The sequence below is a fragment of the Echeneis naucrates genome, chromosome 16, assembly GCF_900963305.1.
Source record: "Echeneis naucrates chromosome 16, fEcheNa1.1, whole genome shotgun sequence".
Taxonomy (NCBI): Eukaryota; Metazoa; Chordata; class Actinopteri; order Carangiformes; family Echeneidae; genus Echeneis; species Echeneis naucrates.
Window position 1 is genome coordinate 23,789,563 of NC_042526.1, and position 23,874 is coordinate 23,813,436.

Here is a 23,874-nt window from a genome sequence, read left to right on the forward strand (position 1 = left end):
AGTCATTGTTGCCTGTTGCAACATTTAGTGACTCCTGTGTGTAAAAAAATAATAGAAGAAAAAATGTCTCCTGTTTGTTTCAAACTGTGTTGGTTCAGTTTTTTTTTCTTTTAATCACTTGATAGCCACTACAGCTAACAAAAAAATTGTCCAATGTGAGTCACTAAGCTTTCGCGCAACAACATGTGCAATAGTTACCACACACCCTCCGTGTTATATCCCTAAGCCGCTGCTGTTTTCATAGCTGTAAATACGAGATGAATTTATAATATTATCAAATGTTTTTGTTCTTTTTTATGTACTTGATATCGATTGATATTTTTTGGACTGCAATCTGCCTGACTTGTCTATCTTATCTCTGGTGGTAACCAGCCTACTACCATGGTCATTATACAGTTCATTCATTATCTAAATAGTTTTTGTTAGTTTTTCAAGTACAAAGTACAATGAAACCAAATTGTGTAATCATATATAATGTTTCTGGTATCTGCTGTTTGCCCTCACCCAATGTGAGCTGGGATTGGCTACAGTACCCAGAACCAATGAAGGTTTGAAGAGGTTTGGACTCCGCAGATGGTGTTTGGTTTAACGGAAACATGGCTTCAAAGCTTAAAAATTTCTGCTCCACCTAATATTCATGATTAAATAAGCAACAGTCGTTTAACATATCACTTAAAAAGTAAGATATTTAGATATTTAGAAAGTAAGATATCTTAGACTAAGAAGGAATGACCGTCATTACCGAAGCATCATTCAATTCAACATTAGCATCTAAATATATAGATATGTTTAGAATATATTTAGATGTTAATCTAAATATATTTCATATTGAGGATTAAAGTGAAAAACAAGCTAAAAGCCCCAAGTTATTTAAACTTAAAGAGAATTTTTCTACAGAAAACCAAATCTGTGATTGTTCATGAATATAAGTGCACTCAACACACCACGTATTATCCTTGATGCTTTGTTTTAGTTTTTTTTTTTTTTTGAAAAGCCGCAGTAACTCACATCACAACAAAGTCTACAAGTACGGCTGAGGCAACAAACGGCGACACAACTTGGTACAAGAGTTTGACACATTTAAATACAGCAGATTGGGAAACCAGCTCAGCCAGGTTTGTTTTAGGCTCTTTTACTTATTTTAAAAAGATGTTGCTGCAGAGTTTCTGCACAGACCTACTGAGAAAACTGGCAACAGTGAACTGAGCTAATCTGCTCCATCAGGACTGTGTGGGTGTGGCTCCAACAGATTTCAATGACATAACAACCCACAGAGTTTATACCCACACTTTGGGTTTTGACCATGAGTTATCTGCCCACTTATGTGGCGTGTGTCCGGAAACTGCTATTAAGCCTCTGAGCATGTGGATGTTTATCAGAGCTCAGTGGAAAACACACGTTTGCATCCTGCACATGGAGACTCTACAGAGCTATACTTTCAATTTCATATAATTAATGAAGAAACATCAGCAGAGACAAATACAGTTAAGAAAGAAAAAATAAAGAATCAAAACTCACATGAATGGAAATAAATATTTTACCTAATTTTGAATGTTGTAATTTTAGTCTGTCTGCTATACGGTTGAGTATTTTGTTTACTTCAGAAGAGTATAGAAAGTGAATTTTTCAACAAAAAAACTAAAAAGAAGGCCAAAGTGTTACAATCGGGCTCGTGTGGGACTTTGCTCACCAGTTTTTTTGTGGGTGTGTCTGCGGCCGGCCTCCCTGAAAGCCACCAGGGCTCTGAAGTACGCTCGCAGCACAGCCCAGCGGAAAGTTGCCACGGGGTCGATTCCCATCAGACCACAGATGAAGGCGTTCTTGCTACTCTTCAGCAAGGCCACAATGTCAGGACGCATGTGGTCAGTGTTCTTCTCCCTGAAGTCCTGAACGAAGGACAGATGGTAAAATTATATTGTCATGATGTAGAAAACTTTTGTCTGTTTTTTTTGTCCACGGGACTTCATTTCAGATTTTGTCCTTCATAACGTCAAAGATGGATTCATGTGCAGCCACAGGGGAAAAATTATGCAACTCATTAGTTATTTAAACAAACAGTCATACTACAGCTCAAATATCATAACAAACACAAGCAGAAGTTATTGTCTTCTGCCGATCTCGTCTTTATTGTTTGCTAAACAGTGGAGAACCAGTTGGCAGCAAGTTTACAACTTTTAAAGTTATTTTTGGGCAAATGTTTCAGTGGCGTTTTACAGTTAAAGGACTAATTCCACATTTTTGGAAATCTGTTTTTTTGCAGCAATATATGAAAACAAGTTAAATCCCACTGTCACACTGATGACCATAAGCTAAGTGTGAATATAACCCAGAGGGTTTCTGACACTATCACACATATTCCTGCTCAGACATTAAGACAACTTTGTTTAACTTAGCACATAAACCAGCTCCCACAAAACCACAACTTCTTTTAGACATTTTGGTTTCTGTACAGGATAAGCAGTAGCATAGCTGGAGCTAACTGGTGCAGCGTTGAAGGTGATGGTTTGTTCCAGCAGCCATTTTGATTCTTTCTGCTATGCTAACTTATCTAGCTGCTGGTTCTAGTGCCACATTGAGATTTCTAATAGGACACTGGATCTTCATGTAACTAAGAAGAAAATGAACTAACACAATCTCTTTGTAATGTGTTTATGTATTTTTTTGCGGCAGAGCATGCTTTCTTGTTGAGAGCAGGTAGTGGTGAATGTATCTTGAGGAGTGGCAGCCATTGTTGCATTCACAACATAAGACGTTTGTCCTCGCAGTGCACTGTTCTTCAGGCAGATTAGAGACGGGCCAGGGTTAGTTGCTGAATGTGCTAACTTCAGTGGGAGAAAGGAGGTGACAGAAATAAGTTATATTCTTGTTATAGTTATAAAACAAAGTAACAATATTTATATTATTGGAGTTGTTTTTCATTGCTGCAGACGGCTCTTAGTGAGTAAAGGAATCAAGTTTAATACTGAGCTCAGGCCATTTCTGTTGGACTGGTAGGTAAACGGCTTCATGCTAACACTTGCTACATAGCTACAACTAAAAGATTTTCTTTAATTTCCATGTTTTGGATGAGGAAACTAACTACAGAGCCCTGAGCTATAAACCTATTACCCACCAGTCCACTCTCTCCAGGTGACCTGAGTAAGCTGTTTACTATGGAGCAGACATCAGTCACATTTCACTGCCGAGGCTCCTACTACACAGCTCAACATCTCCTTGGCTCTCAGGAGATTCATTTCCACTTCCACAATAACCAACTGTTTACATCATACAGCTGAACAACAATATGCTGAGCACCTTCCTGCACATGTGCTTCTGATCGAAACACAGCGGGGAGGTGGAAAGAGGATTGGATTTAGATGGAGAAATAGGTACGTTCATATTTTTACAGAAACAGTGGTTAGTGCCTCACAACAAGAAGGTTGTGGGTTCGGTTGCCGGGCCTGGCAGAGTTTTCATGTTCTCCCTGCGCTTGTGTGGGTTTCCTCCCACTTATCAGAAACAGATAAGTGGTAGAAGATGAGTGAAGTTTTTGTGAAGCATTTTTAAAACAGAAAGCTAAGCTACAGTGTGCTTTTTAAGGTTGTCTAGTTACCAGCTGTAGAAAGCTTTGTTTGTTAGACATCAGTTTGGACCATCTTCAAATTAGCATGACAAAAGTTAGCACTCAAAAGCTCTCATTTCAAGCTTTGGTCAGCAACCGCAAAGTTCCTTAGACTGACTTTTTTTTCTGTATTCAGTCCCTCAAATTAAGACGACCTCAGGCAAGGGTGGATATAATTTGTTTTTATGTCGTTTGAAATGTTCTTTTCATCCCACAGAGGACTACTCAGTGTGATGTCAGGTTTTTGGTGAGTTTGCTGCTGGTGACAGGTGGAGCAGGTCAGCCTAAATTCAGGACTGCCATCTTTTAGTGGTATTGTAATTGGTTTTGTGAAGATTACAGTTAGTTCGGTTTTGATTATCAAAGGTTAGATGCTTAAAACAATGCAGTGAAGGACAAAAGAAATGTATTCTTGGTATTTGTCTCAATTCAGGTATTTAATTTAATACCACTGTCGTCGTGTGTCCAGAAAAAAAGCTGATGGAACAAACCAGTGGCATTGTGTTTACTCATTTCCTTTTGTCTCGTTCTTTTCTTCACCAGATGGTTGTTTACATTATCAGTCATTGAATGTGCAAAGACGTCAGACACATCTCACCTTCACTCCGTACTTGACTTTCCCAGCATAGTGTCTGATGATAAAGGCAGGCTCCATGACAGCAGGGAACTCAATGTAGCTGTTTCCTTCATGCTGACGCTTGAACTTGTCCAGCAAGGTCTGGTTGGAGGCCTGGGGGAAACTAGAGAAACAGTGGCTCTGTCAGCTTCAAAATACAAAACGGAAGGTCATCAAAAAATCTAAATGTCATTCTCCAGAATAGTTTATTGAGTTTTTAACAAGGCAAGGACGAACGAAAGAAATGACTCCTCTGGGAAACTCCTGTGGCATTCTTTCCTTTCTACAAATAGTAGCTCACATAATAATCCAAATTAAAGCTACCGACTTTGATGATTTGATGTCCAACATCAGGATACAGAATCACTGCTCCTATTCTCCTAATTCAAACTCAGTGTTTCAGCTCTATTGAACTGGAGGTACAGAAGCTCCACTTTATTTTTTTGAAACTTTGCTTCATGGATATTTTACCTATCAACCACTGGCCTCAGCTTGGCTGGATTAACATTCCTGATGGGATGCTTCATATCATCTACGCCTCTCCTCCCTACGTCTCTGAAACACACTTTTCTGGGTGCAGTGTGTCTGCAGTAGTCTTAAAGCTTGATGCTGTTACTGTAGAAATGAACCCTCGCACTCGCTCCCCTTCCCTTCAGTAACCTAATCCACTTCTGCAGAGGCCCTGACACTCCACTAACTGTGAGTTATGAGATTTCTAAGCGTCTTTCTTTCTTTCTGTGTAATCATTTAGCATGAAGCTCCTTTCTGTGGCAGCATAAACCCCAGGAGAGGTTCCGTCCCCCCTCATTTCTTATTTAGAGATCCCCCTTTGACCCGAGTTCAACAGAAGTGGTCCCCGCTCTACACGCACACACACACGCACACCATTTCGGCCATTACAGGCGTTATTAGATCCAGATGAACCTGTTACACTAAGTGGCAAGTAAGATGACAGCTAACGTGGATAAATATGACTGTGTGTATACCGCCTGGTGTGTTTTTATGTGGGGGGATGGAGGCAGGAGAGTGCTGGATTTGATTTATGTGGGTGTGAGCTGCAGCAGGAGGAATCAGCATCTTTCACTGTTTTAGTCCTGGTAGAGGTCCAAGTGTTGGTATCAATCATGTTAATGAACAAAAGCGGCTGCATGACGCAGCAGTTTCTCTGCCATTCACCAGCTGGGTGAAAAACATGCCAAACAGCCAATGAAATGTTTTGTTTTGTTTTCCACAACCATCTCACAAATTAGGGATATGAATTATGTATAAATCAGCAAAGGCACTGGAACTAACATGTAGCAAAAAGACCCAAACCACGGCAACGTATTCTGTTACCAATATCTTGTTGATAATATGCTCTCTGCCTCTGAACTGCCCAAACTCTCCATTCTAACCATTTCTTCAAATGCTATCAAGAAGTGGATGACAAACAACTTGTTATACACAAAATAGAAATCATCATCATTGCTCCAATAATACCTATGTGGTGATCAAACAAAACCCTGGTGACCTGTTCTCCAACTAGATCCTCCTTCAAATCTGAAATATAGCCAATTGAAACTCTCTTACTTGTCTGACCTAATCCACCGTCCTGCCCTTACAAACTGTCCAAAGTGCTGCTGCTGGGATTTTAGAATAATACAGCAGATGGTCACACATAACACCCATTTTAATATCTGTGCACTGAGTTAATTCTACAATTCTTTTTAAAATCTCAGCTGTCTCAGTTTTAGAGCTAAAGGTCATGTTCCAAAACAGATCATGACCACTACACTTTATCTTCAATGAATTCAAAGTGCCACTTCTTATCAAGTCAAACCAGAGAGCTCAGTTTAGATTTTTCCATTTCCACACATTTGATGCAACTCGTTTACATATTATTTGAAAGAGTCAATATTTTGTTCTTGTGGTGGAGCTAGAGTCGAGGTCTGGCAATCCCCAAAACATTTCATGGAAACCAAACCATTAGTTAAGATTTCCTATAAACCAAACTAGTATATTTAGTACAGGCCAAACAACCCCCCGTAGGCAGGTATATTTTGTTCAAGGTTTCCCAGAGCATGTTTTAGTGAAGCCTGAAAAACTGAGCACATGAAGCTTCGAGAATAAATTTGTATGGAAAAATATTTGACTGTTTGAGGGAAACGTCAAAAAGCAAAAGCCAATAGCTTAATGAGGGAGGCGACTGCTGCCGCAAGTTGAGATCAGGATCTGTCTGATTCAGCACATCTCAGTGTCAGGGGAACAAATGGTTCAGCCCCTCTCCATATCTGTCCGTATATCATCAGTGAGATATCTTTGGCAAAAACAGCCATGTCAAGACATCAGCCAGTTATTAAGGTTTATGCTATTTCCAACTGTAACTGCTCTAAAGCATCGGTGGTGTTTCAGCAGGTGGCGTACTTGCACTCCTCATCCAGCAGGTGGAACAGCGCTGTGGGCTTCTTGCTGATGAGGTTGATGCAGCCACTGTTGTCGATGTAGTCGATGTTGTGCCAGGTGATGCCCTCAGCCCTGTACTCCTCCTGCAGGGGGAAACACGAGAGGAAGGGGGACCTCTGGTGAGTAAATACATGAAACATAAATGTGCTGAACCCCTGGTTAAAGCTACTAAAGAGAAAAAAGCTCTGTGTGGACCGGACTGACTCAGCACTTTACAGGAATACATGACGTTTTTACACATACACAGCCAATATTTGTCACCTAACGGGAACACAAGAACACAATGGGAGCTCGGGACCTTGCTTCAGGGCAATTTTGTGGTACATAAAGGCGAAAGAGCCCGATTGGATGGATAGATAAACATTTTATCAATAATTTCACATTTTCACATGAGGAACCTGCTGCCAATCTGACTGATTTACTACCCCCATATGTTAATTCTCTATCTGGCATCAGACTAAAACATCCAGGCAATCTTTTCCCAGCACTAGATCCTGCATCCCTGCTATAAAAACACCTGTTTGTAAACTGCTAGCACAAACCAGTCAGTTGGTAACATCTGTATGCCCCCAGGGACCAATGATGAGAATGAGGTATATGACTCATGTTATCTTAATACCCCTAAGGGACAGACCGGTGAGAGGCACCAGTCACAATACCGCTGCCAGCTGGGACTGAGAGTTGGTGGGAGCTGGAATGCAAGGGACATGGCTAATGCCATCTGCCTGGAAAGATACTGTTGAGATGCATTTGAGCAAGATATGTGGCCAGCTCCTGGTTCAGTAGCTCTTCAGGTCCCAGCATTGTTGAAACCACTGCAAAAAAAACACACACACTCAGCAAACCTTCTCCGAAGAAATACAACCGTGCTTCTCCTGGGTCAACAGCGGCAGTTAAGCCGAGCTGAACAAAAACAGAAGAAAAGAGGGGGTCTGCTTCAGGTAAATCAATAGCTAAAATGATTCAAGTGCTTAAGACAGTCCCCAGATGCTGCAGTGTTATTTATCTCCCAATAAGATATTGTAATTATGCTATTCTTAGAGCCATGCCAGTAGTTAGCTGAAAAAGCACCAGGGTCATTGGAAAAAAAATGGATTTATCCTTCTTTGAAGCATCAGTATGCTGAGAAAATGTTATAGCAATCTGCCTTTTATGTGGAAAGCTGACAAAATGCTCCTCTGAGAAACATGAATGTGCCGAGAATATTTTCATGGCTTTTTACGCAGATATGTCTTTGATGTGAATGGGAATTTTGTGCTGTTGGTTGCTAAAGCAAAGAGGTTTAAAAAAAACAAAACAACAACAACATCAGGCTAACCCAGTTGGGGGATCAAAGCTGCCAACATAAAATGTTATGGCTATCCAGTCAGAATTCAGATATTCAGTTTTCCAATACAACACATTACACCATGAAAGTACAGCAAACTCTTTGGATATGGTACAAACAGACATTACAAAGAGCTTTGCATCAAATAGCCAACACTTATATAGCATTTTTCTAGATCTTATTGAATTCTTCTTCACAATACTTGACACAATCACCCACTGACACACTGATGGAGCAGCCAATAGAACTGATTTTAGGTTCATTGTAAGTTTGAAATGTGGACTGAGAGTCGAACCACCGGCTTCCTGATCAGCAGCAGAGCTGCTCTACTCCCTGAGCCAGAGCCATCACAGGGAGGGAAAAAGAGACAGTGGAAGCAGAAAAGTCAAATTAGAAACCAGAAAACCAATGGGCTCTTTAAAACATTGAAGAGAGCTTCTTTAAGCCAAAGAAATGGTCAACAAATCATTAGATGTCATCCTCTGGGGACCATAAAACTTTAGGGCTAGCACTGCCACCCTGTCTCAGACAAACTTCTCATCATGGTCTTGACATTGTCAGTCTATTCTTTGGACTTTAATGATTTCAGAACATTGAAAAAGTGATTCTGGTCATTTTTGCTGCATGTATTGTGTACACACAGCATTTGTTAGGTGCTCGTTGTTAACTATTGCTTTTTTTTTTTTTTTACGTTTTTCTGAGTGTGCTCAGATAATGATAATGTAGGAAAATATTCAAAAATATTTTCACAGTCAGTTGAAACACATGCTACAAAATGACTACAATAAGGCAGCCCAGAAGCATTCAAAGCAGCGCCTGAACATACTTTAACATGCGCAGCATGTCTGGCCTCTCCTCTTTCAGGCTGCTGAATAACTGTCAAGGCATTCAGAACATGTGGGATGTTTGGTTTTGTTGAGAGGTTAAACCGCATCAAGCAAAATGAAAACAAAGCTGTGAAAGAGAAAAAAGGAGGATGCGTGAGGTTTTGTTTGACTCCCATCAAGCTGAGAGCTGACTTGTAACTGAGCAAAGAGCATGTGAACTTGATTGTTGACTCACAGATAGACGCAGTTACATGCAGACGCAGAGATGAAGAGGTATGTGCACAGACTCATCAGGCATTTTACTGCATACACGTATTTACAAACAGACAACAAAGCTGTGACTCAGCGTGTGAAGCATGCACAGATGCTGGTGCTGTTACGGCTGGGAAGCTTTAAGCTTCTTCCTTTAGTGTCAGACATGCTGGGTCCAGCAGCTAATAAACAGACACTTTATTAGATTTTTCTGTCTGACTTGCTACAATTAGTTATCGCTCAGCAATGAAGACAGATGCAACAACACAGTTTGTGTAAGTCAGAGTCTCAGAACACACATCTCACTACACTGTACCTGTAATCTGACGGCAGCAGTAGGTCCGAGCTGTCAAAGCTACAATGAGGAAACCCCCCCCCACAAACAAACAAACAAAGAAAAACCATGAAAGATCTTGGTTTCTATAAAAAATGTACATCCCCTGTTGTCCACCATCTTTCAGGAATGATTTCAGGACATAAAGTGCCATGTCCTGCAGCAAACATGACCTGTGTCCAGGAATGCAGTGGTAAAACTTAACTCCTGACTCTAATGGAGCTGGATGTTTTGGGTCTGCTTAAAATCATTTGAATCAATTAAATCTAATTAAAAATCTATTCATACAATATATTTATCAATCTCAGAACCAAAAACCCTCTTTCCTCTCTGGAATATCAGGTTAGATCAAATCAAACTCAAGCATATTTCAGTTAAACAACCAAAAAAAAAACTAATGTGATGGGTGAAGGCTGTGTTGTTGTTGATCACAAAGTTACAAAAGTCCTGACGGCTGGTTTAAAGGCTCAGATTTTCATTATTAATAAGGCACCTTTTGATGAAAGAACACATCTGACTTTATACAACACGCTCCCCCAGCATACTGTGTCTTAAAGATGGTCTTACAGTTGAGATTCTAGGTAGAAATATTTATTTGTCAAATAAATCCAAACCTGTCTGCATGGCCTGATACCACAAATATTATTTCAATTTGGGTGAACTGACCCTTTAAAGGGTTTACTGAAAATACAGGCAGAGACAAAACAGATAAAACAGACACACAAATGTAAAAAGAAAAGCTTTAAACCAATGTGCGAGTAATAAAAGCAATACGACTTCCCGCTGTTGTTGTGGTCGGTCAGGATTTGTGGTCGTCCTTCAGTCCATTAGTGAACTCTGTGTTTGTTCTCTGTTATTTAATGCAGTGAAGCATCTGACTTGCCTGAATTGTGTTTGGCCTGATGCCCCAGTGTCGAGGTGAGGGAGGTTGTGTGTGTTTGTGTGCGATTCTCCAGCTCTCCTTCTATCCAAGTATTCCTTCTTTCTTTTTATTTCTCCCTCCCCATCTCTCTTGTTATGACAGCAGAGTGTTTTTATTGAGCAGGCGGGAGGAGCTGGAGAAAGATGTGGTGGTTTTAAAAGCCCAGAGAGAAACAGACATAGAAACTGACGAAGACACAGATACACAGACCCGCACACTGTCGTCATTCAACTTGCTCTGTAAGTGGGTTTTGCTTTTAGTGGTCGAGTGCAACTGGGACTCTGTCGACTAGCATGACTCACAAAAAAGTGACGTCAAGGAGTGAGCTGGGCTGTATGACTGGAATAAAGGCGGAGAACCTGGAAAATCTGCATCAAGTGTCAACTTAGCTTTTTTTGATGCATGAACTATTAATTGCTGCTTTATCAGTCTGACCCTTTAAAATTAAAGAAGCAGAAGCATGATTCACAGAAGCCCCTGGCACTTTACTCTTGGAACAATAAACTCAACAACACTTATCTCAGGTGAAGGAAAACCTGGCTGATTGTTTTTACTTCTACACTGAGTCAGTATGATATCTCACGAGCCAAACGTGATACGGTGTTTGCCTTAGGCGGTGGCTGTTGTGTGTTTTCTCTCATAGCTGATGCTCTGAAGGTAAACACACACTACTGATAAGGCCAAGTGACCGGCTGCAGGAGGGGGCTGAAAACTCGAGGAAGATGAGGGGAACCCCCCCCAACTGAAATCCCTTTTCAAAGTCTGGACGACAGAATTATAAGAAGTCTGTCGTCAGTCTGCATAATTTTGCAAAAACAGGTTACAGTCTCATTTCCATTTGAGTTGCAGTCCTAAAGAACTTTGGTGTGTTTCTTCATTTTGAGGAAACTGCTTATAACAATCTGCTCCAGAAATGATGACAGCCAACATGTATGAGAGCTCCAGGACAAATAGATCAGTGCATGTTGACTTTTGGTGATGCCAAGGTAAGGAAAAAACTATGAGCTAAAAATCTAGTTCACCATTAAAACCGATCCATTTCATAATCGACTGCAAGTTCCTCAGCTAACTGACAGCTGGCTGATCCGAGGTCAGCAGTAAAAGACTCAATATAATCCAACAGTCAAAGTGTGCAGAGCGTTCCCTCCTAATGACGTCAAAGCAAGGCTCAAGGGGGGCTTGAAACATGATATGCACAGCTTAATTCAAACAAACACGAATCAGTCAAGATCTGGTGACCCTCGATTAGAAAGTGTTACCAAGACTGCCTGAGAGGGGACCAGCTCTGGTCCACCTCAAGTGTTGTGTCAAAAAACTCATGGACGGCAGCGAGTCAATGTTATGAGGGACCCCGCTGATTAAAGGATAATAAACCTGAACTCTACTGAAACTGGGCGCCGTGATGTCAGGGCGAGCATCTTAGCAGTTCACACTTTGACATTTATTAGCTGAACATGACACAGGAACAAACCGTTAAGTGAAAGGTTCAATCAAAACAGAGATAAGGAGAAGCTGCCATCACAGTCAATGAGATACTTTACAATCAATAATGAACACTTGAATATCAAAGAAATAGTAGCTGTTGTTGACTAAACTCTTCTTTCATTATTTATAAAAGACAACGTTCAATTTATTCACTTGAAATTAAACTTAAGCACACATTACATCGATTAATGAAGAAACACTGAGATAGAGGTCAGACAGTAATACGTGTACTGTTGATTCAAAAGGTCTATTATAAACCTTATCATAGCCCCATTAAAACTGCAATTTATTTCCTACTTTTAACCATTTAAAAAAAACACAGAGAGAATATTTAACATTTACTTCACTGCCTGATCTCTATTGATTTAAATTTGATGTATTATTATTATCTTTTGATCGTTGTTTATTTTAACTTTGCTCCAGCAGGAGAAAAACCAGATGTAAAATTAAAGACCTAGAGTGCTTATAAGTCAGTTTTTTGTTTACAGTAACACCACCTGACGGCCAACATGTTACATCCTGTTCAGTGTGTGTGTGTGTGTGCGTGTGTTTTTAGGGCCTGAGGGCTAACTGTCAGAAACAGATAACAGAACCATTAGTGCGGCCCGATCAGTCTGTGATCTCCGTTGAGGGTGAAGGGACGTTATTGCACTTGTTTACTGAAACATTGCTCTTCTTTCCTTGCCTTGTTTAGCCCTCAGCGATGGAGCTCGCCTGCTAAGTTCCACAACCTATTACGGTTCAGTAAGAGTGAGATGGGAGTCGACAGCTAATGTGACACAGTCCAGCTGATTGAGACTCACTGTCTGCCTCAAAATGTCTTCCTCTCTTTTCTTCCCCTCATAGCTCTCTCTCGCTGGTTCAGAGGATATGATATGAAAAATTCTAAAATAAAATAAAAAAAAAAAACTAAACAGAATATTAAGTGCTTTGGCAGTTATCTGAATAAATGAGCATAATGAATACATAATATAGCTGGTCAGGGATTAGTGGTTCAGTAATGGTCCTTCTGAGTGGAATAGAGTGGGGGGAGATGGGGGTTGTGATGATGCTGGAGCTGACATCCCTCTGATCAGCACAGAGGTGATGATGGTATTAAATGAAGAAATACGGGTCATCCAAAATAAATAAAAACATAAACAAGCCAAGATTGGCCATTCTAAAAAAAGCTCATATTCGATGTGTTGTCCTTGCTAGTAGCTCTTAGCTGTCAGAGCACATCCAGCTCTGTTTGACTCCTGCACTCTCACCCAGCCTGTCAGCCAGTTCTGGTCATTCAGCACTTTCCTCTGACCTTTTACTTTGATGGCTGTGCATGCAAAGTTAACCTCGCTTCATGACTGCAGCTGTGTGCCTGTGCTGTAATGTCAGGACGAGATGTGGCTGTGCAGCACAAGGCTCTACAAGGGAATGCTCAAAAAGCAAAGGTCGGCTGCTTGTTTACGCTGAACGTCTGGCATTATTTCGGTGCTATAGGGCACAGGAAAAAGGGATGTTTGTTATGAGATGTATGAAGGTTAAGCCTTAATTAATAAGATATATAATCCCTTAAATATCTTGAACACAATGGACTACTGATACCTGATAGAAGTAGAAGCAGTAGCTTTTCTATATCAACCACAGCAAAGCCTTTTAAGAAGCCAAGTCGATTTGTTTATATCGACCATGAATGCATATGTGAATATAACTCATATTAATCCTTGTATGGGCCTAGAGGGAAGCTGATCGGAGTCTGTCAAACCGCCTCAAGTGATGCTGCTTGAGAGACTGGTCAGGCTTTTGTGTAGGGCTGCAGCGATGGAATATTTTAGAAATCAATTACTCGAGTAATCAGATAAAACATATCTTTGTTAGGTTAAAGAGCAATTATAAATATACATGAGAAAATTAGACATTTCACTTAACAATGAACTGGTTTCCTTTTTTAGACAATCAACATGTATCCTTATCTTCGCTCTCATTGTGGTCACGTCTTTCCTCCATCTTCCCGCTCCTCAAACCAAACACCTCTGACCCCTCCTTCTTCTTTGCGTGCGACAGAGCGCATTGCGTCATACTTCAAAAGCCACGCCCACGGAGGGGAAAACATTCAAGAGCTCTCTGTTGACTTTGTACTGTGTGAAGGTGTCTCTTGTTACTTTCCGTGTGTCAGCAAACACAAGCAAATTTACAGAAGCTGCTGTGTGGTATGGTGATCTACTAACAGGGTAAAGAACTTTGAAGTTTTTATACGCTTCTGAACAGGAAAAAAAAATTGCCTTTAAGACGAGAGGCGCCGTCGGCTACACATCAGCCTTGAAGAAGGGGCAGTCAGAGTTGGCTCCTGCAGTTAGCTTTGGTTATCTTCAGTTCTACAGTTAGATTTGGTTAGCATTGGCTAACTTCAGCTCCTGCAGTTAGCTTTGGTTAGCTTCGGTTCCTACAGTTAACTCTGGTTAGCTTCAGCTCCTGCAGTTAACTTTGGTTAGCTTCAGTTCTACAGTTGGATTTGGTTAGCACTGGTTAACTTCAGCTCCTGCAGTTAGCTTTGGTTAGCTTCAGCTCCTGCAGTTAGCTTTGGTTAGCTTCAGTTCTACAGTTAGATTTGGTTAGCATTGGCTAACTTCAGCTCCTGCAGTTAGCTTTGGTTAACTTCAGCTCCTGCAGTTAGCTTTGGTTAGCTTCAGCTCCTGCAGTTAGCTTTGGTTAGCTTCAGTTCTACAGTTAGATTTGGTTAGCATTGGCTAACTTCAGCTCCTGCAGTTAGCTTTGGTTAACTTCAGCTCCTGCAGTTAGCTTTGGTTAGCTTCAGCTCCTGCAGTTAGCTTTGGTTAGCTTCAGTTCTACAGTTAGATTTGGTTAGCATTGGCTAACTTCAGCTCCTGCAGTTAGCTTTGGTTAGCTTCGGTTCCTACAGTTAACTCTGGTTAGCTTCAGCTCCTGCAGTTAACTTTGGTTAGCTTCAGTTCTACAGTTAGATTTGGTTAGCACTGGTTAACTTCAGCTCCTGCAGTTAGCTTTGGTTAGCTTCAGCTCCTGCAGTTAGCTTTGGTTAGCTTCAGTTCTACAGTTAGATTTGGTTAGCATTGGCTAACTTCAGCTCCTGCAGTTAGCTTTGGTTAGCTTCGGTTCCTACAGTTAACTCTGGTTAGCTTCAGCTCCTGCAGTTAACTTTGGTTAGCTTCAGTTCTACAGTTAGATTTGGTTAGCACTGGTTAACTTCAGCTCCTGCAGTTAGCTTTGGTTAGCTTCAGTTCTACAGTTAGATTTGGTTAGCATTGGCTAACTTCAGCTCCTGCAGTTAGCTTTGGTTAGCTTCGGTTCCTACGGTTAACTTTGGTTAGCTTCAGCTCCTGCATTTAGCTTTGGTTAGCTTCAGTTCTACAGTTAGATTTGGTTAGCTTCAGCTCCTGCAGTTAGCTTTGGTTAGCTTCAGTTCTACAGTTAGATTTGGTTAGCATTGGTTAACTTCAGCTCCTGCAGCTAGATTTGGTTATCTTCAGTTCTACAGTTAGCTTTGGTTCCTGCAGTTAGATTTGGTTAGCATTGGCTAACTTCAGCTCCTGCAGTTAGCTTTGGTTAGCTTCGGTTCCTACAGTTAACTTTGGTTAGCTTCAGCTCCTGCAGTTAGCTTTGGTTAGCTTCAGTTCTACAGGTAGCTTTGGTTAGCTTCAGCTCCTGCAGCTAGCCTCAGTAAGCTTCAGCTCCTGCAGTTAGCTTTGGTTAGCTTCAGTTCTACAGTTAGCTTTGGTTCCTGCAGTTAGATTTGGTTAGCATTGGCTAACTTCAGCTCCTGCAGTCAGCTTTGGTTGGCTTCAGCTCCTGCAGTTAGCCTCGGTAAGCTTCAGCTCCTGCAGTTAGCATTGGTTAACTTCAGCTCCTGCAGTTAGCTTTGTTTAGCTTCAGCTCCTGCAGTTAACTTTGGTTAGCTTCAGTTCTACAGTTAGCCTTGGTAAGCTTCAGCTCCTGCAGTTAGCATTGGTTAGCTTCAGTTCTACAGTTAGCTTTGGTTCCTGCAGTTAGATTTGGTTAGCATTGGCTAACTTCAGCTCCTGCAGTTAGCTTTGGTTAGCTTCAGTTCTACAGTTAGCTTTGGTTCCTGCAGTTAGATTTGGTTAGCATTGGCTAACTTCAGCTCCTGCAGTTAGCTTTGGTTAGCTTCGGTTCCTACAGTTAACTTTGGTTAGCTTCAGCTCCTGCAGTTAGCTTTGGTTAGCTTCAGTTCTACAGTTAGATTTGGTAAGCTTCAGCTCCTGCAGTTAGCTTTGGTTAGCTTCAGTTCTACAGGTAGCTTTGGTTAGCTTCAGCTCCTGCAGCTAGCCTCAGTAAGCTTCAGCTCCTGCAGTTAGCTTTGGTTAGCTTCAGTTCTACAGTTAGCTTTGGTTAGCATTGGCTAACTTCAGCTCCTGCAGTTAGCTTTAGTTAGCTTCAGTTCTACAGTTAGCTTTGGTTCCTGCAGTTAGATTTGGTTAGCATTGGCTAACTTCAGCTCCTGCAGTTAGCTTTGGTTAGCTTCAGTTCTACAGTTAGCTTTGGTTCCTGCAGTTAGATTTGGTTAGCATTGGCTAACTTCAGCTCCTGCAGTTAGCTTTGGTTAGCTTCGGTTAGCTTCAGTGCCTACAGTGAGGTGAGAGCTACTTGCTTGTTACTTATCTTCCTTTTTGTTTGGAACATTCACTCTCATAACAATGAGAAAGTACAGATCTTTGGATGCCAATAACTCTTTTTGTAAGTGAGTGGATCCAAGTTGTGTTCCACCATAAAACAGCCGACTGTGACTGCCTGATGTGCCTCTCGTCCATCCATCCATCCATTTTTTCTGTTCGTCAGCTTGTACAAACGTAGATCAGGGGTCTTCACCCTGTTGGTAGATCACCCTACCACACAGCAGCTTCTGGGCATTTATGTTAGCTGGCACACGGAGAATGACCTCTTGACTGTCTTCCCTCCGGTGGTCGCTCTGTCTGTATTAAAAGTAGTTCAGGCGAAATACCACAGTCTGTAAAAATTAACCGATTCATCGAGGCAGAGGAAATTCCTCAATCATTTTTTTGTAATCTATCTACTCGAATTATTCGAGGAATCATTTTAGCCCTACTTTTGTGTTAAATCCGGTTTAAATCTTAAACCATCTAAATTCACTCAAACACATACACAATATTATATTATATTATATTATAAAACGCTGGACAAGCCATCTGGGTCAAATGGCATCACCATCACTATGGGAAGAGATAAAATAAAGGAATTGTAGAGTATTGTAGATGATATCAAGCCTCCATCTTCCATTCATATTTTATTCATTGTATTATGTCTGTCATGTCATTTCATTTCACCATTCTGTTGCTATAGCATCCACTACTGGCAGGTATTTTTAATTGTGATATCCAACCCTTAAGAATGATGACAACCATATTTGATTCCCACATGCTCTGGTTGGAGTAGTAATGTGTGCAATTGTGAATGTTGCAATTGATGATTTTTTATTTGTCAATGTCATTTTTCAGCAACAACTGTTGACCAAACTATCTGATGTGAATGTGATGTGAACACAGCACTGAATGGAGCTGTTACTCCACTAGACTGCCCATCGTGACGGCTTGTTGAAATGCTAATAAGAAATGTGTTTCTGTTTTCTTGGCAACAATGGCTCTAATGTGTGGATCCTCCAGGGACCAGGCTATCCTAAGAGTCATTCTCATTGATGAAAACAATACGGCAGTGAAAATAGAGACAAAGAGCCCAAGACTCATCCTTTAAAAATACACACTGAGTTTCAGCTCTGTTCAACAGCCAATAATACAAAGTGGAAATCCTGTAGAGGACTGTCTCATTGGTCTCGTTTCAGTTTTGCTCCTCACAGTTTATGATGTTGAAGCCACACCTCCATAGACTATATGCACCTGTCTTTGCTAGATAAATTACTGTGTTGTCTTTCTAATACCATGAGGAGTGTCCAGGACGTACCAGTCCAACACGGCCCCACATGTGCAACTGTCATCCAACAACCGGTGAAGGTGCTGGTAAGCAGGCTTTGTTAGCTCTGGAGAAGCTTAGTGTTTCCCTGTTTCCAGTTTTCATGCTAAGCTAAGGTAGCTGGCTTCTACTGGTAAAACTTGGGTCACTTGTCACTTGAAAATCCAATTTTCTTGTTACAGTACTACCAAAACTTCAAGAATTCATCTTCAACCTTTACACGTTTGTTTAGAACATTAAGCACAGTAAAGCCTCACAAGGGCACAAGAGAAAATGCTTCAAGCAGTAAACAAGCACATTAGAGCAAATAACGAGGACATCTTAGAAAACACAGACAGCATTACCAAAGCAGTTCACAGTGGGTTGATCCCTATTGTACCACATTCAGAGCTCGTGACTAAAGAAGAAGCCTTCCGTTTTCAAGAGTATGACGTATGAAATAAATTATAAAGCCCTCCGTATGACAAGGAAGCTAGGAGTGCCCATTCTTCACTCCATCAGCTACGTCAATCAAAAGCACAAAGGCATTTTTCAGAAATGTGTTGCAGCCATAAAAACGTGAAGCCAGTACATAAAATGATGTTTTTGTGCAGCACAACACAGAGGCAGACCACGTATGAATGTAGTTAACATCATGGTACTGGCAGCAAAACACAAAGCGCAATGGTGTCTTATCAGCAACTGCACAATAATCATTGTCTGAAAGGAAAGGAAAGGAAGGGAAAAGGGTAAATCCACTGTACCTGCTCTAATTTAAAGATGTGTTGGTTAAAGTAGTGCTGCAGTCTTTCGTTGGCAAAGTTGATGCAGAACTGTTCAAAACTGTTGCTCTCGTAATCCTCAAAACCAAAGATGTCCAGGACTCCTATGGATAGGATCTGTTGAAAAAACACAGCATGCTCATTTTCTATCTTTGTTTTCTTCATTTATCTGACCAGACACATTTTGGGGAAAAGATGAACCACTTTTAGCAAACATTTCTGATTCTTGGTCATCCTTTCGTCCATTGTATTTCTTTTTATACCCCTCCCTTCACAGCTTCAAAGACCCAGTCACCCTCTGGGTGTCAGTAAGATTCATGTCATCATGTATCATTAATACGCACCATCTGACGGAGGCAAGAAAACGCCTTTAATTATGAAATGGGTTGTAAAAGTGGTACACATTTTAAATTGAATTTATTCAGCAGTGTTTTGTTTCCCTGTAAAGGGCAGTTTTTCATTATGGCAGAACATACAAAACATGAACAACGGTGCATGTGGGGCCCATTATCTGCACATAAGAACAATGACCTTGACAGAAAGTGAAACGCATCGACCGCACATGACAAACATTTACCGATGACATCAGTGCCAGCGCGCGCACACACACACACACACACACACACACACACACACACACACCACTGCACTGGGATGGCAGAGGACCACAGGGGGTAAACTGAGCTGAGGGGAACTCGATGCCATCTGCCCAAATGCTGCTGGAGCACACACGCACATACAGGCACTTACATGGACACACGCACGCACACGCGCACACACACACACACTATCTGTTTTCTAATCGTTTAGATGCACCCACTGGGTATGCCTTGCCAGCTGACACTCCAACACACGCACACAGAGACACAAAGTTTTCACTAGCTCACTACGTCCTCCCTTTGCCAGGAAAAGCCAGAAAACCATGGAACTGAGTTTTGACTGACAGACACACAGCAGCTCAATACGGAGCACAAAGAAGGAAAATATGAACGGGACCGAGCGAGAACGCAGTGCAGCTGATTGAATGGTCAGTCCACATGCTGCATTACTGCAGTGTCCTGTGTCCAACACCAAGGGACCTACGCTGCGTGTCATTCACAACTCTCCCTCTAATTCCCATTAACCCTGCCACTTACTGTCATCAGAATAAAAACATAAAAACCCCCAAAATCAACTTTAACAATGACTCTGGGCCTTTTCAGTGAACCAGTGAGTCAGATTACAGAGCTGCCTTAACCACTCACAGCCCATATGAATATCAATACCATGATTTAAGTTCTAAGCATTCTGTGAGATTGATATTAAAACAGTGGGATATTCAGATTTCAATTGTATTTTGTCGAAAATGTTTTGGGACTCGTTTCATAGTTTAATTGAGATACACTCTCTTTTTTTATATCAGAGTAATGCTTTATTGGTAAAAACTCTAGTTTCCTCCCACCATCCAAAGATATGCATGCTGAGGTTAACTGGTGACTGTCTGTAGAAACTGTCTGTAGGTCTGAGAGTGAGTGTCAGTGGTTGTTGGTCTGTCTGTCTCTGTGTGTTGGCCCTGTGATGGACTGGTGACCTCCAGGTTGACCCCGCCCCTCACCCACTGTGAGCTGGGATTGGCTCCAGCAGCCCTCACGGAAACAGGTAAGTGGTTGAAGATGAGGGAGTGATGTACAGACAGTCTACATTGAAAACATAAGCTCATCTTAAAGAATATTTCTCCTTCATCAGAAGGAGAAATATTTACGTGAGTAGCTTCATGTGAATAAATGGTGTCAGTGGTATAAACATTATCACAGTATCATCTCAGTTTGATGAGATGGTGGCAAGATAGAAACTCTTCAACAACTTACTGATGCACATTAAAAATGCCATTAAACTAGAATAGAGCTGAAATTTACTGTCTGCCAGTATATAAAAATTTTATTCCATATTAAAACGCTGTTGCTTTACATGACATAATCAGAATTCACAAGACGTTACTACTTTTCCTTTGAATATTAAATATTCAAAATTTGTCCATGGCAATGGGTGATGATTGTTCTCTATATATTTCTGTTTCCTCTTTAGGGAAGTAGTCCTGTAGATGGGTTTTTACTCCTACCTTTGAACTGTCCTCCAGATCCTTGTTGTTCAGCAGGGCGTGGTTGGTCCTGAACACAATCCAGTCAAACAACGCGCTGTACAGGGACTTAGCCATGGAGTCCCTCACTGTGCCAGCCTGGACACACAAACACATGCAGAAAATGTCAGTTTATTCCTTATCATAAACAAGGATTTCTTAATCAGGAGCGGGCATCACAGCCTCAATGAAGAGGCTTCCCTCTGCTGCTCAGCCATTTTTATTTCTCAAGCTGTCTCAAGTGTTCAAAGACAATTATGTAACCAATAAAACACTATTCCTTATTTTTCCCCAGCACAAAGTGAGCTTGCAGCATGACTACGGTTTCTGGCTTTTGCTTTGATAACCATTGTAGGTAGCATGCGATAGAAATGCTACCTACTTCATTAGATGAAGCCAAGGACACAAACACAACATTAATGTTCCCTCTTGGTTCTCTGGAACTGGATCAGTGTCATATTAAATGTGTGAAGTGGGCAGGACAAGCTGTCTAATGAAATACTGCACAGGCAGCAGCTGAGTCATCGGCATGGAGTGACTGAAAGGAGGAAAAAGATCGAGAAAGCACAGTGAAGCTGAAAGCCCAGAGACGTCCCACAGAACATTCAATCGCAATGAACCAAGATCCACAAATCCACATTATAGTCACAATTTTTGTGGGTTTTTCAGGGAGCAGAGAATGCTACTGCTTCACTGGCCAACAGGCAGTGAGCTTAAAACTCTCTAAAGGAAGATTCATTAGCACAAACATACCTATTAGCTCAAGTAAGCTGGCATCAGTGCTGAGAGCCTGCTAGTGACTGTGCTACTGTTTAGAGATGGGAAATGCCAGGGTTATAACAGCAGCTACTTTGTCTTTAGAGCCTGTATTAAAGCTCCCACACTGCTCACAACCTTGAGTTACTGTTGCTGCTTTGGTAGCCTTGCTGTGTGCGGTGCTGTAACCCTTTAGTTGTTTTCAGAGCCAGTGTCTTAAGTACCTCCAGGCCTGCAGATTATTATTTGGACAACTTTTTTATGGATCACTATTTGATCCATAAAAAACAACACTGCCAAGAAGAGACATTATGTCTCAACAAGCCAAAGAGCAACTATGATTTCCTCAGGCATGATGAAAGCCATGCTAAGCTAACAGAATTAGACTTAGATGGAGACTTGGACACAGGAGCACGTTCTTTGGCATCTGGATGCGTTAGGATCGAATCAGGCAGAATAGCAGGACAAAAGCAGTCTGCATTAACTCAGTCAGACATTTTCACGCCAGGAACCCCACAACAGTTGTCCATTATAACAGAGACCCCATTTTAAAAGACCATGTTTATGTGTAATCCAATCAGAGTAGAATTTACCAAAGAACTACAGTGAACAGAAAAGGGTGAAACTCAACACTGTTTGTGTCGAGCTCCGCCGAGAGAAAAACAGCACAAAATCATTTCTTTATCGCTTTATAAAAACCTAAGGACACAGTAAAACTTTAGCAAGGGCCTCTGGAATTTACTGTTAAACCAAAAGCTTGACTGGTTAATGAAGATCTATCAAGTTGCGGAAATAACTTGGTTTTGCTCATATTAAGAATTTAAATCATGTAATGGGAAAAATGTATCTTCGTTGTGTCCGTTCATGGCCATTTCGGGCAATTGGAGTTGGAAAGACTAAGAATGGGAGTGTCATCTTTCCATTAAACGGTGCATTAAACATAGTAACACATGAGTGACATTGGCATAATGAAGTGGCAATTTGGCTAAATGAATTTAGTTAATGATGAGGCTGGAGTCAGAACTTGTCTAATTATTCTGAGTGCTTAAGTGAAATTGTGTGCTTTATCACCGACAGGGCCGAATGGTTTTTGAAATTTTCTTCTCCACTGATTTCGGAATTAGGATGGGATTTGTGTTTGTGGTTTGCCTGGTTAAATAAAGGATAAATTCGACAAGTTATACATCTATAAGCAGCTTTCCAACCTTTACTCCGAGGGAAGTAACCTAAAGGAGCGAAGTTACCACGGGAAGTGGATGTGATGATTCTGGAAAGAGTAAATAAATGAAGGGCACCACAGGAGCGTAACCACAGAAAAAAAATGTCTGAAATTGGTTATGTAATAATAAAAAAAGAAATATATTCTTCCTTGTTCTGAGGCCTTTATGGGACATTGTGAACCTGATTGAGCCCCACTGTGGATGCACCCTCTTTGACGGGCTGCTTGAATAACTGCCTGCTGGGGCTGCACGCAGCCAGCAGCCGTGATGAAGCAAAATTGTGCATTTTAAAAGTGGCATCTGTGCTCTTGCATTATTGATTGTTGATGGTATTTTTAGAAGGCAGGCCTATGACGTCCCTCTTCCCACTGAGTTATATAAGCTTATTATGAACAGTACAAGGTTTCTAAAAGTATCACTGTTTTAAGGCTTTGGCAGAAACTCGGGATTCGCAGATCTTATGCAGACATTTGAAATGCATTCATTGTCTCGGGGCTTGCCATGTAATTCAATTATTCACCACAAAAGGACCAGTTAGGAGCTGGAGGGGACGTGGCTGGAAGCAAATGGATTGAAAATGTTGTTTTTTTTCTAGAGAGCCACCCAAGAAACTGACAAAATAATTAGAAGGACTTAATGAGACACTTTTGTAAACTGTAATGGTCCAGGCTGTTAAACCTGCTTTCAGCTTGTGATTGTGATTAGATGGATCTGCTGAGGGGAAGTTGTTGTTCTCTCTCTCTTTCTTTCTCCTGAAAACCACAGGAGGTGTGAAACACCAGTGTGAGCACGCACTGCACGTGGCCCACTAGCTTCCTCACTGCAGGATGTTTTGTGTGTCTCTCAGTACAATATGCCAATCTGCATGTGTCTTTAATTAGTATTTATGTAGTTGCTGTTTTGTCTATGTGTGTTTCTGTGTCTGTACGTGTTAACTGATACAATTTACAATTCCCACCTATGGGGCAGCACCTCTACACCAACATTTTGAGGCGCCGATCACTTTGAAACTCTTTCTATATGAAGCAGCACCGATTATTTGAAATGAAAGCACATGAATGAGTGTCTGTGTACCACTCCTCACTTCACCTTCCCCATGTGTGTTTCACACAAAAAAAGGAAGTAGCTATTTTGATATAAGTCCACATATTGTTACTGTTTTAAACATTTGTTTCTGATTAAATGGGAGACAAAGAGCGGCTGTTATTATTTCTTTCTCCATTCACTGTGAAATATGGCTAAAAATAACTTTGACCAGTG

The 23,874-nt window shown here is 41.1% G+C and overlaps 1 protein-coding gene across 2 annotated transcripts in view; it reads right to left on the reverse strand.

Moving 5' to 3' along the window:
• LOC115056247 (unconventional myosin-IXa-like) overlaps positions 1-23,874 on the reverse strand; it is a 137,929-nt gene that overhangs the window by 24,526 nt on the left and 89,529 nt on the right. For both annotated transcript variants that reach the window (XM_029522539.1, XM_029522538.1), the window contains exons 10-14: positions 20,621-20,737; positions 18,505-18,639; positions 6,621-6,742; positions 4,200-4,341; positions 1,691-1,886 (exon numbers count right to left, since the gene is read on the reverse strand). In XM_029522539.1, the coding sequence (XP_029378399.1) occupies positions 1,691-1,886; positions 4,200-4,341; positions 6,621-6,742; positions 18,505-18,639; positions 20,621-20,737 (712 nt within the window). The remainder of the gene's footprint in view (positions 1-1,690; positions 1,887-4,199; positions 4,342-6,620; positions 6,743-18,504; positions 18,640-20,620; positions 20,738-23,874) is intronic.